Raw genomic sequence first — 15,378 nt, 5'->3', positions numbered from 1 at the left:
ATTGGATGTGAGGGTGTGTGAGGGGAGAGATAATGTTCAGGTAAAGAGCCACATGTTCAGCTTTTCACACAGTATTTTATTCACATGCTTATTTAGATTTAAACATTTTATCCCTTAATAAGCATTAACAAAATGTTTCTTATTCTCCACCCATGAGACAGAGTGAAAACAGACATCAGCTACAGGCTGGTTTACAGGACAGCTCTCCATTAACAAAACAAAAACCTGCACATAAAGACTAATAAATACTGACAACTGGTAAAACTGAATTGTTAAAGGTCACTTTGGGAGGTTATTATAATGATATCCCTGTGCTTTCATTGTTACAGGCACATAATCACATTCAGTTCAGGCTTGACCAAGAGGAGAATCCGCTTAGTTATAACTGTAATTAAAATTAAAGTGAAGGTGAACTTCTGAACAGCAACATGTTTCTCCTCGAATCAGAACTCTTTATCTCTTCACATTGTGCTCATCTTCCTCCAAAGTAAACCACAACTCAGTTGAGAAAATCATACACAAACAGGACAGTGAAAAAGTGAAAGTGAGTCACAGTATGACAGTGGATGTAAAGCTGTGTGTTAGTCACTGGTATACTCCTCTATGGTCAGGTCCTCCTCCTCCAACAGGACTTGGTGTGTAGTAGGTGGAGGCTGACTGGCTGGCAGACCTTCCTCAACTCCACCCTGACCTTCCTCTTTCTCCTCTTCCTCATTGTCTGTGTCCAGCTGGCCCGGCTCTTTGTCTGTCAGAGCCTCCAGTTTTAATCTATACACACACACACAGACAGATGGACACACACAAATAAATACACACACACACACACACACACACACACACACACACACACACACACACACACACACACACAAGAGAGAGAGAAATAAAGACAGATGACAGAAGTTACAAAAATATTACAGTCATAATACAGGGCTTTCTTATGACGGAGTATTGAGGAAAAACAAAATCTGAAATTTTGAGAATAAAGTCATAATATTAGAAGAAAAAATTGTAAAAAGTAATATTACAACTTTATCTCACAATACTATAACTTTTTCTCTTGAAATATTATGATTTTATTCTCAAAATTACAACTTAATTCTTGTGATATTATGGCTTTATTCTCGGAATTTCAGATTTCTTTTTTTTCCCCTCAATACTTTGTCGTACTTTCTGTTTATTTCAGCACAAAGAATTGATAACAGCTTCACTATGTGAACAAGCTCTTGCAAAAATGTATTTAATAAGATATTGTTTACTAATTGGTTCAAGAGGTAAATATGGAAATGAATTGTGATTCTGTCTTCAGGTGATACTGCCCTGCCCCGGATCAATCAATCAAGTCCTCTCATTAGACGAGTCTGATCGATCATCAATCACTGTGACAAACGTGAACTTTCACACACAGTTTGTAACCAGCAGACATGTCACACTGTGGCAGCCATTTGTGGTGTACATTGATATCTATTAGGCTGATCGGTGCTGGTTATTGGTGCCATGTTTGTGAAAATGTATTGCCGTCTACTGACACCACTGCGGATGCCCTGAGAGCTCAACACACTGCAGCTTAAGAAAACACATGCAAACAGGCAAAAACACAAACAACTTCAGAAAACAACTTCATGGATTTGACACACGTGCTGCAACTCACATCACAACGGAAGTGTTTCCAGGGGACAGAAAAAAGTGATGAACCCGGCTGGGACGCACTTGTTGTTCAACGCTTTTACCTTTAAAAGTATTGAACAACAAGTACATCCCAGCCGGGTTCATCACTGATTAGTATCCGCATGAAAGACTTCTGTTGTCATCTGTGCTACTTGCAGCTTGGGAGTGATTTCGGACACAGCCACATACATTCTTTGACCTAACTGCATTGTTGGTAGATAAAATGAGCGCTGTACCTGCTGGAGAACCTCCTCAGTGGCATCTGACCCACGTCCTGGATGAAAGCTATCTGAGCTGCGAGACACAGTGAATCACAGTGAAGTAACATGAGTTCACAGAGCTCAGCTGATTATCGTGAGATGTCAGATTATCACAGCAAAAGGGTTTAATAATAATTGAAACAGATTAATTAACTTTGTTCAGTTAAAATGACATCCTCGTGCTTCTAGTCTTAAGGTTAGAATCAGGTTTAGGTTAGTTTAGGTTGGCCAAGGTGAGGGTAAGGGGCTAGGGAGTGCGTCATGTCACAAGTGACCTCACAGCTGTACTAAGACCAGCAGGTGTGCGTTACCTTGGTTCCTCATGGGGTTGGTGAGCTTGGCCAGGTATGGCAGCAGCTCAGTCTGCAGGCTGACTGGAGCCAGACAGAAGCTCCTGAACAGAGACTGGGCCGCCAGGCAGTTCTCCCGGTGCTGAAGGAACATCAGTCTCATTACAGTCTGTTTCTTCTGACCGCACACGACACACATGAAGAGCAGCTAAACAACAACAGTCCAGACAGTCTGATCTGAGACCTGTTACAGTGGTTTTATCATCATATCATGACTGATGACTTTGCTGTTTATGATTGATCCACCTGCTTTTACAAAATTTATTTGGTCCTGAAGTCAAACAGTTGTAGTCTGATACTGCATCATATATACATCTATATACATCTCTTTATGGCTAATGTTGGACGGCAGAATATTGTCAGCATATTTATCACCTGCTTTATTATTATTTCCGACATTGCCTTGAGTGTTCTGTATTAATGCATAATATTCCTAGCATATAGTTCATAACCTGGCAACATAATGTGATATTCTTTGCTAATGTAGCTTACTTCCCTTGTTTGTTATGAGTGTTATATCTTGCCTATAATATTGTGTGTAACATGATGATCCTTTGATAATTATGTCAGACCACATATTCATATGATTACCGTGTTTCGCCATGCGGCCGTGTTTGATACTGTATTTCCGCTGTTTCGCCACCAGAGGGCTCTGTTCACCACAGAATTGTTTATTCTGGCAAGGAGTTGAATTGTAGTGCTTTTCTCTAGTAATTTAGTATCACCTGAGCTAGCACCTAGCTACAACGCCCCTGCTTAGCATCTCACCTACCTGGTCTTTACTGGATGTTCTGAATATATCTGTTACTCTGGAACATTTCGCTGCTTTTTTCTTTTTACTTCTCACCTTCTCTGCTCCTCCTCTCTCCTTCATCTTTTTGCTGCTGCTCCAAACCAATGTGAACAGTGCGCACACTTGTTCCCTGGATAACACCAGCACGTCCCTGATAACTCTGGACGAGTACAGCCTTGTGTAACTGCTATTTGTTTACGGTGTTTGGGGAAGTTATAATAACATTACAACCAATCAAAGACCTTTCAAAAGGTCTTTAACTGGATATAACCATTCGTTATTATAGAGAAAATTGATCAGTATGTGCAGTTCATTGGCTGATCAGTAACAGTAGAGAAATGTTAAAGACGTGACTCTGTATCTTGTATCTGGCTCTCAATCTGACTAACTATCACCACCTTTAAACCAGTCTTAAACCAGAATATACCAGCTTTAAGCCAGTCTTAAACGAGCTTTGAAAAAGTCTTAAACCAGAATTAAACCATAAACCACAGCCACTGGTCGGCTAACCACAGAGCAACAGCCTCACCTTCTTACTGATCAGCAGCCAGCTGGGTTTGTGCAGAGGTCTGAAGCCGACAGAAACCTGCTGAGAGTTGGAGTGAAGGAGCCCTCTGGTGGCAACTGAACACCCATAATCCCCCATGGTGCTGCGGCTCTGAAAACAGCACAGCACAGCCCTTTATAGTAATAATAATAATAATAATAATAATAATAATAAAACAACAACAACAACAATAACAATAATAACAATAATAATAATAATACAGATCACTTTTCAAGCAACAATGTCCGAGGTGGATGAGCATAATTGATTGAATGCTAGTAACTGGTCATTTGTATCTGAAAGAAAAGGCAAGTTGTCACATGCAGCTTTACAAAGTGCAGAGAGGCTGAGCTGTGTGTTTACCAAGTCCACGGAACTGGATCTTTTGGTTTATTGGTTTTGTGGTCACTTGGAAAACTGTATTAAGCAGGGTACAAATATGGTCAGACACAGCAAGATCTCTAATGAAGAGGCTAACTAAATTTAAACCAAGTGTACAAACTAGGTATAGTGTGTGCCCACAGTTGTGGTTTGGACCATGCACATGTTGGGCAAAACTGTAGGACTCAATAATATTCAAAAACTCGGTTGTGGCCCGATTTGAAGGGTTGTCGACGTGAAATTAAATAACACTCTCAGTCCACCACTGGCCAATCTTGTTAATGCACAGGCCATGTCAATACTAAACAGATACATTTAATACAGTTGTGTAAAGTAAGACGCTTGTCTGTGTTATAAACCACTGAGCTGTATTTGGTGTCCAATTAGACTTAAGGGACAAGGAACTGGTGGGATGTTATATTAATGTGAAAGCAACAGGAACACTAGATCTAGGGAAAGACTGACCGTCCAATCAGCAGTGAGGAGGTCAGCGTCCGACAGGTACTCGCTGGCGCGGTCCACATCCTCCACCTCAGAGAAGAAGTCCAGGTAGTTCTGGTGGAGGTACAGGTTGAAGAACTCTCCAGACATGTGTGAGCGGTCAACGACCAGCTGAGCAGAGACACAGACGAGTTCTGAGTGTTAGACCGAAATCAGACAGGTGTTTGTTACCTGTCAGAGCTACAGAAAATCATGTGTTCACCTCAGGGTCCACTAATAACGCTTCTCTGTGGTGATGAGACAGGTGAGATGATAGACCAGGTCCAGAGGCTCCTTCAGCTGCTTCACCACCTTCATGAGTCCCTCCTGTTGATGACAAACAAACCAGCATTCAAACTATTTGCCTTCATGTCACTCAGTCAAAGCCACAGCAGCGGCAGTCATCCTCCTCAGTCATCACATCCTTCCTGCTGCACAGGACCTTCAGCAACGAATCTGAACCAAAGGCCCTGTATTAACCTGCATCTTCAGTGGGCAGCTCTAAGTGCATCAGTTCACACCTGATTTTATTGCGTCTCAGTGACCACTTGTGATCAGATATCACTTCCCCGCTTCATATGCAAATAAACAGGTATGTGTTGTTGTTTTTAGCCAATCTAACAGACAAGTCTGTTGTTGATATGTTTGTGTGTGAGTGAGTGAGAGAGAGCGAGAAAGAGCATGGCACAGAGCAGTTGAGTGAATCATTGCTCTGATCACAGCTCTACAGTGAAATCAGGTTTTATCCATTTGAAATAGTAGAATACTTTGGGTTCATTATAAACTGTGTTGGGACTAATCAGACTGTGGCAGGGGACATCAGTAGAGTAGGCAGTCCTTCAATGTGGACCAGGAAACAGACACTGCTAAAACAATGTGGCCACATGTGGCTGATGCTCGTAAAACCACTGGTTCCTACTGAAGATAGAAATCTTTAAAAACAACTCACAGATGTATAATTTCATTTTTGGCTGGAGCACAACAGCAGAGCAAGCTCTGCGAACATCCTGTAAATGTCTGTGACTGACTGACCAAGTTACAGCATTGGCTGAGTGTTGGGGTTTCCCCATTGGTGATTGCTCTCAAGCACTGCTGCCAACTTGTCACTATATTAACTGACTTTGACCTGGTGACAAATCTAGCACCTTTCTGGACAAACGTTAGCCACTCTCCACAGAACAGAGTCTCCACATTAGACTGAAAGCAGCTGAAACTAGACTGGATGATGATAGGACGTGATGATGTCAGCTGATTCCTAAAACAGCTGAGTGAGTGTTTGTGGCAGCAGGACAGTGTGTGTGTGTGTGTGTGTGTGTGTGTGTGTGTGTGTGTGTGTGTGTTTGTTTGTGTGAGTCTAAATAAACTACAGTGTGTATGTTCATGGTGATGAAGGCTCATAGATGTGAAGATGTATCAGTACTTGTTATTAGTGTCTAGTCACTGTTGGTTTGACTCTTCACTGCAGACTGAATAGAACTACGGTGGCTCAGAGAGCTCATCGAACTGCAACTTAAGAAAACACAGAGAGACAAACGTGCTGCAAATTCAGAAAACATCTCCATCAATTTGACAACACAAGTGCTGCAAAAAAATCACAACACATGCAAATAAATAAAACGCGCTGTAAATTCAGTCCTACAACACCACAGAAGTGTTTCCAGGGGACACAAAGTGATGAACCCGGCTGGGACTTGCTGTTCAATTCCCAATTGTAACTTTTGAAGTTAAAAGCACCGGATAACAAGTGCGCCACAGCCGGGTTCATCACTTTTTTATTTTGAAGTTATTTTTTGCCTTGATTCTGATAGAGATCTTGTGTTGTAGGACTAAATTTGCAGAGTGTTTATGTCTTTGCATGTGTTTCCTTAAGTTGCAGTGCGTTCAGCTCTCAGGCCCACCATACAGAACAGAGGACAGGCTGGAAACTGGAGATCTGACTCACGTTTGCAGTGCAGGATCTTTCCCAGAGCTCTGAACAGGAACAAAGAAGCATCTTTCCCTCCAATCGCCTTCTCTTCTTCATGCTCTTTTGTCATTTTGGACCTCTTCCTCCGGTTTGTCCTGGACGTCACAGGTCTGTCCTTCTTCATCGTCCACAGCCTCTTTTCCAATGACGTGTCTGCAGAGTTACAATGAAGACAAACAGGAAGTTCTTTGAGGTCATCTGATGAGACAAACATCTGTCTTGAGGGATTCACAGGCGTGTGGATGAACCTCTGACCTGGGAGGGAGGAAAACTGGAGGCTGTTGATGGCGCTGCGAATATCTCCTGAGCTTCCTGAACACAGCGTCTCCAGCACTGCCTGGTCTGGGACACATATCCTCCCACAGCTCTGCTTGGAATTATGGGAAAATAGTATACTGTAGAAACATACAAAAAAACAAAACATACTGAAATGTGTAGTCAGCTGTAAAGGCTTCCCCCTCACCTTTCCTGCCTCCAGGGCTGAAATGCGGCTCAGGACCTTCATCATTGTGGTTGGAGCGACTGGATTGAAACTAGAAACAGAAAGAACAAATTCAGGAAAACTCAGAGGTTCCTTTAATGGACGATCTATACATATGAGCAAGATGAGGAATAATTTCATTTAACAGCCTGTTAATCTTCACAGAGCAGAGGTGCAGCAAGAAATTCTGTTAAAACACACTTTTTGCAAAAATCTGATAATTCCTGTCTCCTACTGACCTAGACATGGTCATGCACACTTTTATTTTCTTGCATCTTGACTATTGTAATGCACTTTCTGCTGCATTAGTCACAGCTTCCTCCACTACTACAACAAGTAGAGACCACTGCTGCATGGATGTGAACCGGTACCAAACGATATGAACACATCACTCCAGCACTCCTGCCTGTCACATTCTGCAAAACCTTTCTTAAAACATTCTTTTATCTGAAAGCTTTCATGAATGTTTGAATTTTATTTGATATATCTTCATGTAACTTCCTTCTGTTTTATGATGTTTGTTTTTCTTTTATTTTAAATTTACCCCTTTTCTTATTGGAAAGCACTTTGAAACTTTGTTAAGAAAAGTGCTGAATAAATAAGGTTTATCATTATTATTTTTATTACTACTATAACAGGAGGGGAAGTTAGAAACATAGGCCTGGTTCTCTTTACAGCTGATGTAAAAAAAAAACAACTCTGAGAATTTACTGTAACTGGAATCAATATCTCTATATAAACTCAGACTGTGACAGATCTACAGATTCACTGAGGATTTTAAACAGTTTTTTTTCCAGGTGCAGATGAAACTACCTCATAGTTGTTGACACAGTTTGTGTCTCATTTGTGTCTGCATGATGCACCTCTGTCCTCACTGTATATGTGAGGGAGGATCCCAGTAATAATAAGAGGAAACCGAGGATGAATATGTGTTCTGCTGGATTTACTGTCTCACTGTGCCGCAGGAGAAAATCTCAAACCCCGAGGAAGATTTTCCTGATTATTAAAAGAAATGTGAATGAAATATTGTCTTCTATATAATAACAATGAAGCAAACAGGCGGTTTTAAGCAACACAATATCTAACGACTGTAACACAAACAAACAGTTACAATGAGTTTTGGACTTGACCATCACTCAGCTCTTTTCCTTCTCTTGTTGAGACACTTTTTGTTCCCGTCCTCTCAGACACGTGTTTCAGTTCATGTCACTTCACTGGGAAGAACAAGGCTTTTAAACTCACCTGTTGAAAGTGGAAAGTTTCACTAAGATCTGAGTTCAAGGCCTGAGTTTGTCCCTGTGAGCAAGACTTGTGACGTTACACAAAGTGTGATGTGGGAACGTGAAGCCTGCACTGCACATCCCTGGTGCCTCTGTTTGTCTTCTGAATACCTCATCTCCTTTGCATCTCTCCTCATTATGTATATTTGAAGTAACAGTGAGGGTTTTTTCGGAGAGTGAGTTGAACAGAGTAATTAAAGAACTCATTGACAGACGGGACATTCGGGGAGCTAGAACAAAAGCGGCTCAGAGAAGATGCTGTCGTGATCTGTGTAAAACTGTGCAGCAATGATACATCTATAAAGTCCAGAGAGGCAGCTGCTAAGACACCTGCTTGACTCTAACAGAATTTGAGAGACTGTTAGTATGTTTGATCTGATGAAGATCTAACACTACGTGCTGCACCAGGTAGCGTCAGCTTCACGCCGCAAGGGTCGGCTCGATAAATTAACCTCTTAGTACATGTGTAAAAATATGCTGTTTATGTCCAAGTTCTTTGTTTATTGATTGTAAGTTATAACAAGCCTGATGATGTTTGATGTTGTCAGCTAGAGGCATGAGTTAATTTTTAATTGAGAAAACAAGGTGAAATATTAATAATTAAACAGTAACTAGTTGCTTTAGCTTTTGGACAGCATGTTAAAGGCTTACAATAAAAAAGGGTTGTTTAAAATACCTACATATTTATTAATAAATAAACATGATTATAGAAGGCTAAAATGTTAAAATGCTTTATGCTAAAATGTTTGGGTTAAAAATGCCATAAAAGACTGATACTGATATTGAGCAGAAAAGCTGAGAGTAATGAAAAGCATTATAAAGCATTATATCTATTTTATCTGTGGGGAAGCTGCACACATCCTTAAAGCAGAACTATGACAGTGTGTCACTGGGAACCTGATGCTGCAGATGTCCAGCTCCTCCTGGATCTCTCTGGGAAACAGAAAGCGTGAGCTGCTGTCTCCACTCAGACTGTCTGACACGATGAAGACCAGGGGACAACGACCGGTCTTCACAAAGCGCCTGGAACACACACAGCAACACACAGTCTCACACACGGCATACACACTGTAGAGTTCAGAGCCAGGGCTCCAGACCTCCTGTCATTCTCCTTCACACAGATGGAGACAGTAAAAGCTGCAGGATGTCTGGTACTGGTCACAATGATTCTGAAGTTACTATTAAAGTTGATTCAAATCTGTGTGTCATCATACAGTCTGAGATCATGTGGTGGGAGGTTCTGTTTTTCTGTGTGAAAGTATGAAAGGAGACAGAGGCTGAAACCCGAGCTGCTCTCACCTCAGGTTATCGTGCAGGCTGCCCGGCTGCCTGTAGAACTGGTTTGGCAAATCCTGAAATGAAGTGACGAACATGATGATGATGTTAACTCAGGTGTACAACCAACTGAATGTAAACAAAGCAGCTTCAGACCAGTGTATCAGTTTAAATACAGAGTACCATGTCAGTGAGTTCAGCAGTTTAAAGAGTGACAGTGTTACTGAGATAAGACATCATCATGGTGACAATGGTTCTCCTAATTATTACAGCAGCTCATACACACATCTCTGAAACATCTGCATCCAGCTGTGGCGATTTAGTTGTTTCAAACTTTAGAAGCTCTGAGGATGAATCTTTTAACCAAACCTGTGTTGGTAGAGCCACATTAGAGACATAATCAATCACTTTCTAACCACATGTCATCATACTGGTATGTTCAGTAGATTCATTCCTTAAGGCTGTCATCTGTACCACATACATTTAATCCACCTGAAAATACAGTAACTGACTGTCCCACTGAACAGTTTGAAGGGACATAATAAACCACAGGTGTTCAGTCTGACTCAGAGATACAGCACAGGTTGCTTGGTATGGGCACATTTTAACATCAGTGAACATAAATACTGTTTCAACGGTGTCACGAAATGTGGTTTTAAGATGGACAGGGGCAATATATTCATCACCTAAAAAATAACTTACTAACTACAAAGCACATTTCAGATGCAGCGGTCACTCTAAACTCCAGAATGTCACCACAGAGAGAAAGAGATAAGAGAACAATACAATACAATTTTACTTACTTTGAAAGTTTCCACAGATATGAAAAAGAAACTGTTTTTCCTATGATTTTCTGTTTTAGCTAACAAAGAAACAAATAGGTTCTTAACTACTGCATATGTTAAATAAATGTAATTCAAAGTAATAATCAGCTATTTGTTTTGTTTTATTTCTTAGTACAAAGACTTTAAGACACCTTTCAATAAAAATCAAGTTTTTTTCCTTGTTTCCTTGTTAACATCCATATGATTCAGACAGCCAGGGTTTCATACGTCACAAACCTAAGGAACCAATCCTGTCAACTTGTGGGGACAGGGGGCGGGGCTAAATAAACCTGAAACCTTGTCAGTACAGAGAGAGAGAGTTAGCATAACACAACCACTAACACTGTGTCAGCCACTGCCAGTTACAAGCTAACTAACAACATCAATTAACAAGCTCACCGTTCTGATCCGTCTGCTAGTCTCTGGTTCTGGTCTCAACAGACTCCTCATCTGAATCTGGGTCTGACTAAGGCTCAAACATGTGGCTGAGTCTCTCTGATGTTTATTTCTTCCTCTAACCATCTTAATACACACTGATGTTTCACCTGTCAACCTAGCGCAAGCAGCAGTGGTGGATCCAACTTTATGCATGAAAGCCATCTTAAACAAAAAATGATGTGTCTGGAAGGAACTTTAATAAGAGGTCCACCTGAGGACAGGTAATCACAGGTGTATTTAACAAAATATGGTTTCACTTATCCTTACAGAGGTAAAAGTGACAATAAATAATGATGGGTATTTCAGGCGCTGTTGATCAGCTCTGTGGCAAACAATCAGGACAAGTGACAACTACACAGAACTGAGCAACTGTGCTATGGAAATGAACAGGAACGACCCACTGGGGTAAATACAGGAACAGATGTAGTACATACCTCCACCAGTATGAGCTTCTTGTCTGCAGCTCCTCCATCACCTGCCATCCTCAGGCAGTTATACTTGTTGGCTCTGAGGAGGAACTCCTGGAACTGGGCCACCTGGGAGCTGCAGGACAAACCGTTCATCCTCCACTCTGCAAACACAGGACACGGGACAGTGGTGTGGGTACCTGAGATTATCTATCACAAGGGAACGTTTCATCTACATTCACCTAAAAACCATTCATCCTCATTTACGAAAATGGTCACGGATAAAATGTTAGTAACACCTTTCAAAATAAAGCTCTGACATAGTCCAACAGAAGCATTTTTTTTTTAAATTACTTTTACATCAGAAAGATAATTTTCATTTATATCAATCATCATCCTAAAAAGGCAGGTATGAGGCAGGTATGACAGACAGGGGATTCTCCTGACCATGCTGACTGCTGCTGTATGGCTCCACGTTGGTGGGGTTGATCCACTCCTGAATCCTGAGGCCCAGCTCCCAACACAGAACCTGGACTGTAGCGGTCTTTCCACATCCGGACGGACCCGTCAGCAGTAAGATGCCACCCTGCTTATGACAACAGGCAAGTGAAGCTTGATCCTCCACAGACCACATTTTGACAGTTTAAGATCAGACTGTAAGATTAGTCGTGGACAGGACTTCGTCTCAAGATGGGATGAGCTTCTTTTATCACTAAATAAAAAAGGTTAGAACTCAAAGACAGTGCTGCAGGGACAGGTCTGTGGGTCAAAGTTCAGTTACGAGGCTCTGATTATTAAGACGAAAAACTTGAATTACCTTTGATGAGTTTGTGTGAACTCTCATCCAGTTCTCCACCTCCTCTATCTTCTTCTTGTGTACAGCTAGCTCAGCCTACACACACACACACACACACACAAACACACACACAATGGCCATTAAAAGAGAGTAGAAGGAGATGAACATGACACGACCCTTCAGCCTCCACACACTCAAATCAAAAATCCACTAACTCCCGTCAGCAGTGGTGATCAGGGGTTTAAGGTGATCAGCTGTGAGAACATCTGCTCACATCTGTCCTACACCTGTACCTCAGGGTTAATAATAATAATTATCTGCTGTACACAGACTCAACACAAGATGTTGTAAATTATTCATCAGGACTGTTTTATGGATTTTGTTTGACAGGATTTTTTAAATGAATGTGAAGTAATATTTTGATTTGTCAGGTAGTTACTAGAGTCAGGTAACTAGGGCTACGTAAGTAACCTAAAGATTTTAATCACATCGTCCACATCAACTTTTGAAGACGTTGTGTATTTTTGCTTATTTATATTGATATTGCAAATAAATTGGCAATATGAATTCTGTTTGGAACTGTAGAGAAAACTACTCTCATAAGGTCTATAGAGTGGGGGGGGGGGGGCATTTTGATTCTGAACAGCTATTGGCTGAATCCAAACGTATTCATTGATACCGGAACAAATGTCTGTAGCACTGATGCTGACCTGTGAACGGGGCAAATATCTGTCCACCCAGGGCTCATCCTGGTCCCTCTGGACTGACTCTTTCAGCAGGCAGGACGTGTGGGGGTCTAAGCTGCCCGTGTCTCCTTTCCTCTTCCTCCCTCTCTTGGGTTTAGCTGTAGAACATGAGGCCTGGCTGCCCTTTCTCCTCCCAGACAGAGAGAAGCTTTCCCCGGGCAAATCAGTGAAAGACGGATCCACCCAGCGGTTTACCTGTTGTAAATATGGTTGAACAAAAATGATTAAATATTCAGAAGGAACAATTTTACATTTTAAGTTTATATGACAGAACCAGACAGTGAACAGGGGGAGACAAAGGTCCCTGTGTGCTCAGTGAAGAGCTGGTAACACCTGTAACTAAGGCAGAAATTAAGTTATTCTTGAAGAAATGTGGCACATATGTTATATGTGGTAAATATGTGATATAACTGAGAAAAGAGGAAAGGTGGGAAGCTGTAAGAAACAAATGTTTAGTAAAAGCTTAATGAGAGAATGTATTACATTCATTTTTGAAAGCAGCTAATTGGAGGTAAAAATGTTTATAAAGTGTAAAAAAGAAAGCCATGCTGTCCTTCAGCACTGAGTCTCATGAGTCTATGTTCAGTGTTAATGCTATCATATGCACATGTACAACGGTCAAAAGGTTTAGAACACCTCCTGTTTTCTAGTTTTTACTGAAGCAGTTCAAGTCCAATGGAAAACCTTAAATGGTATAAAGGTCAGTGGTGAACAGACCAATGTAAAAAAATAAAAGTTCAGGTCATCAAAATCTGAATTCTCTTTTAGATTTGATAGAACAGGTCTTCATCAACGATGAGAATCTGGTGAACTTCCATCTTTCCTGCAGCAATGGAAGTAAATGATGCACTTCCTCCAGGTTGACTTGACTGACAAACCCTCTGTCTGTACAAACTGTACTGTCACTACACCCGCTGATCAGATCAACATCAGGACAACACTGTACTGCAGGAAGTGGGACTGTAACATTGGAACAACAGAACCAGATGATAAAGACCAGCACAGTCTCCAGCCCTGAACCATAATGGAGCTGGTCTGGGATGAACTGGACAGAAGGTAAAAGTGACACACATTAGAACAGGGGTCTCCAACAGGTGGCTAGCGAGCTCCCAGTAGCTCACCTCCTGTTTTAAAGTAACTCACCCAAAGGTTCTGAGAATACAGTCTGTGCAAACCATGGATGCATACTTCAAACTTTAAGCAACACAACTTCATTCAGTAAATCTGCTCCAAATGCAACTAAATCAGATACACCTAATAATTATTTGTCAGTTTGTTTACATCACATCAGCTGTAGGTGACAAGCAGTTATAGCAACTCTTCTGATAACAGAACACATACAAACTAAACCTTTCCTGCAAACAGGAAATATGTGTAATATGTTGCCATGGATACAGTAAGTTAAGCTGTGGGCTTCAACTTGAGCCAATTTGTTTTTTTAGCATGTTTACCATGTGTGTTTACATTTTGGAAAATGAAGTGTATTGAATTATCTATTTTAAGTTCCTGTTTGTTATGTACCATTTGAAATTATTATTATAATTATTTTAAATTATCTTCTTCATCTAATTTGTTTTGGAGATCAGTGTGCGTGCGTGTGTGTGTGTGTGTGTGTGTGTGTGTGTGTGTGTGTGTGTGTGTGTGTGTGTGTGTGTGTGTGTGTGTGTGTGTGGAGTGTTTTCATACAATGTGTGAATACTACCACTAATGTAAGACATGAGGAGCTCTCAGCCCCTTTTATTTTGTCAAAGTATCTCTCAGAGGAAAAAAGGTTGGAGGCCATTTATTACAACAGTCCTGTAATAAACCCTCCTTCATGAAGGTTATAATGTTCAGTTTATAGGCATTATAGGTGCACAATGCAGTTTGTGGTGCTGTGGAACTGTGTTGTGTTGTACTGAAGTGTTTCTGTTATGTAGCCTGCTCACATTGATATCAATGGAGTGGAGAAAATAATAAAAACACCTGTCTGTGAAACTATATAAACCAGAGATCCTCACCAGATAGTTTATTGAAGACATCTGTCTTCTAGAAAACAAACCACGTTATCTAATTATCACGTATATGAACTTACTCTGCTTGAAGCAGCTTTATCTCCCAGAGAAAGCTTGTTCATCCTTCACCAGGGGAGCAGCTCAGCGGAGGAACAGGGAACCTAAACAGCAGTGGGGGCAGTGGGTGATGATGATGCTGGTATAAAGACAGGGTGGTGGGTGTTTCACGTTTCTGTTGCTTTATCTTTAGCTGAACTTCTGTTTTCCTTGTTATTGTGCTGGGACTCAGACTCAGACACACACACACACACACACACACACACACACACACACACATATATATATATATATATATATATATACACGTCAAACACATACCTGAAACTTTAAAGTGTCAAACACCTGATAACAGTACATTTAATCTGTGGACGATGAGACCTGTTATTTAACTGGCTACAAACAGCGAGATGGTGGAGTCAGTTAACTAGTTTCAGTTAAGCTAACATGATGTCTCTGTCTTAACTTACCGTGTTCGACCATTTGATTTGTCTGAACCCGAAACCCGGTGGTCCCGTCGCTTCCAACCCGTCTTCGGGTGTAATAACAACTAACTTGTGACTCAAACCGTGAGTAACGTTGGAGTTAGTGAAGAGTTAAACCCTATTTAAACTCCGTGGACTCGGACTGCCGCA

The 15,378-nt window shown here is 41.1% G+C and overlaps 1 protein-coding gene across 2 annotated transcripts; it reads right to left on the bottom strand.

Annotated features, from left to right (window-relative positions):
- Window positions 1–20: 20 nt before the first annotated feature.
- Window positions 21–15,372, bottom strand: rad17 (RAD17 checkpoint clamp loader component). 2 transcript variants are annotated; one of them, XM_022757295.1, is made up of 17 exons: window positions 15,214–15,372; window positions 14,767–14,847; window positions 12,657–12,887; window positions 11,968–12,042; window positions 11,598–11,739; window positions 11,178–11,314; window positions 9,506–9,558; window positions 9,104–9,229; window positions 6,909–6,978; window positions 6,701–6,812; window positions 6,422–6,598; window positions 4,703–4,806; window positions 4,465–4,611; window positions 3,601–3,729; window positions 2,240–2,360; window positions 1,905–1,962; window positions 21–768 (listed from the first exon to the last, which is right to left on the bottom strand). In XM_022757295.1, exons 2-17 carry the CDS (start codon window positions 14,806–14,808, stop codon window positions 582–584), a joined length of 1,911 nt encoding a protein of 636 aa, XP_022613016.1. In that variant the 5' UTR covers window positions 14,809–14,847; window positions 15,214–15,372; the 3' UTR covers window positions 21–581. The 2 variants fall into 2 exon arrangements, with proteins under 2 accessions (XP_022613016.1, XP_022613024.1); XM_022757303.1 differs by having other exon boundaries at window positions 22–768; window positions 11,598–11,736; window positions 15,214–15,370.
- Window positions 15,373–15,378: the final 6 nt, after the last annotated feature.

This window comes from Seriola dumerili, unplaced genomic scaffold (assembly GCF_002260705.1).
Source record: "Seriola dumerili isolate Sdu_G_001 unplaced genomic scaffold, Sdu_1.0 BDQW01000017.1, whole genome shotgun sequence".
NCBI lineage: Eukaryota > Metazoa > Chordata > Actinopteri > Carangiformes > Carangidae > Seriola > Seriola dumerili.
This window is presented reverse-complemented; position numbering and strand designations above follow the sequence as displayed.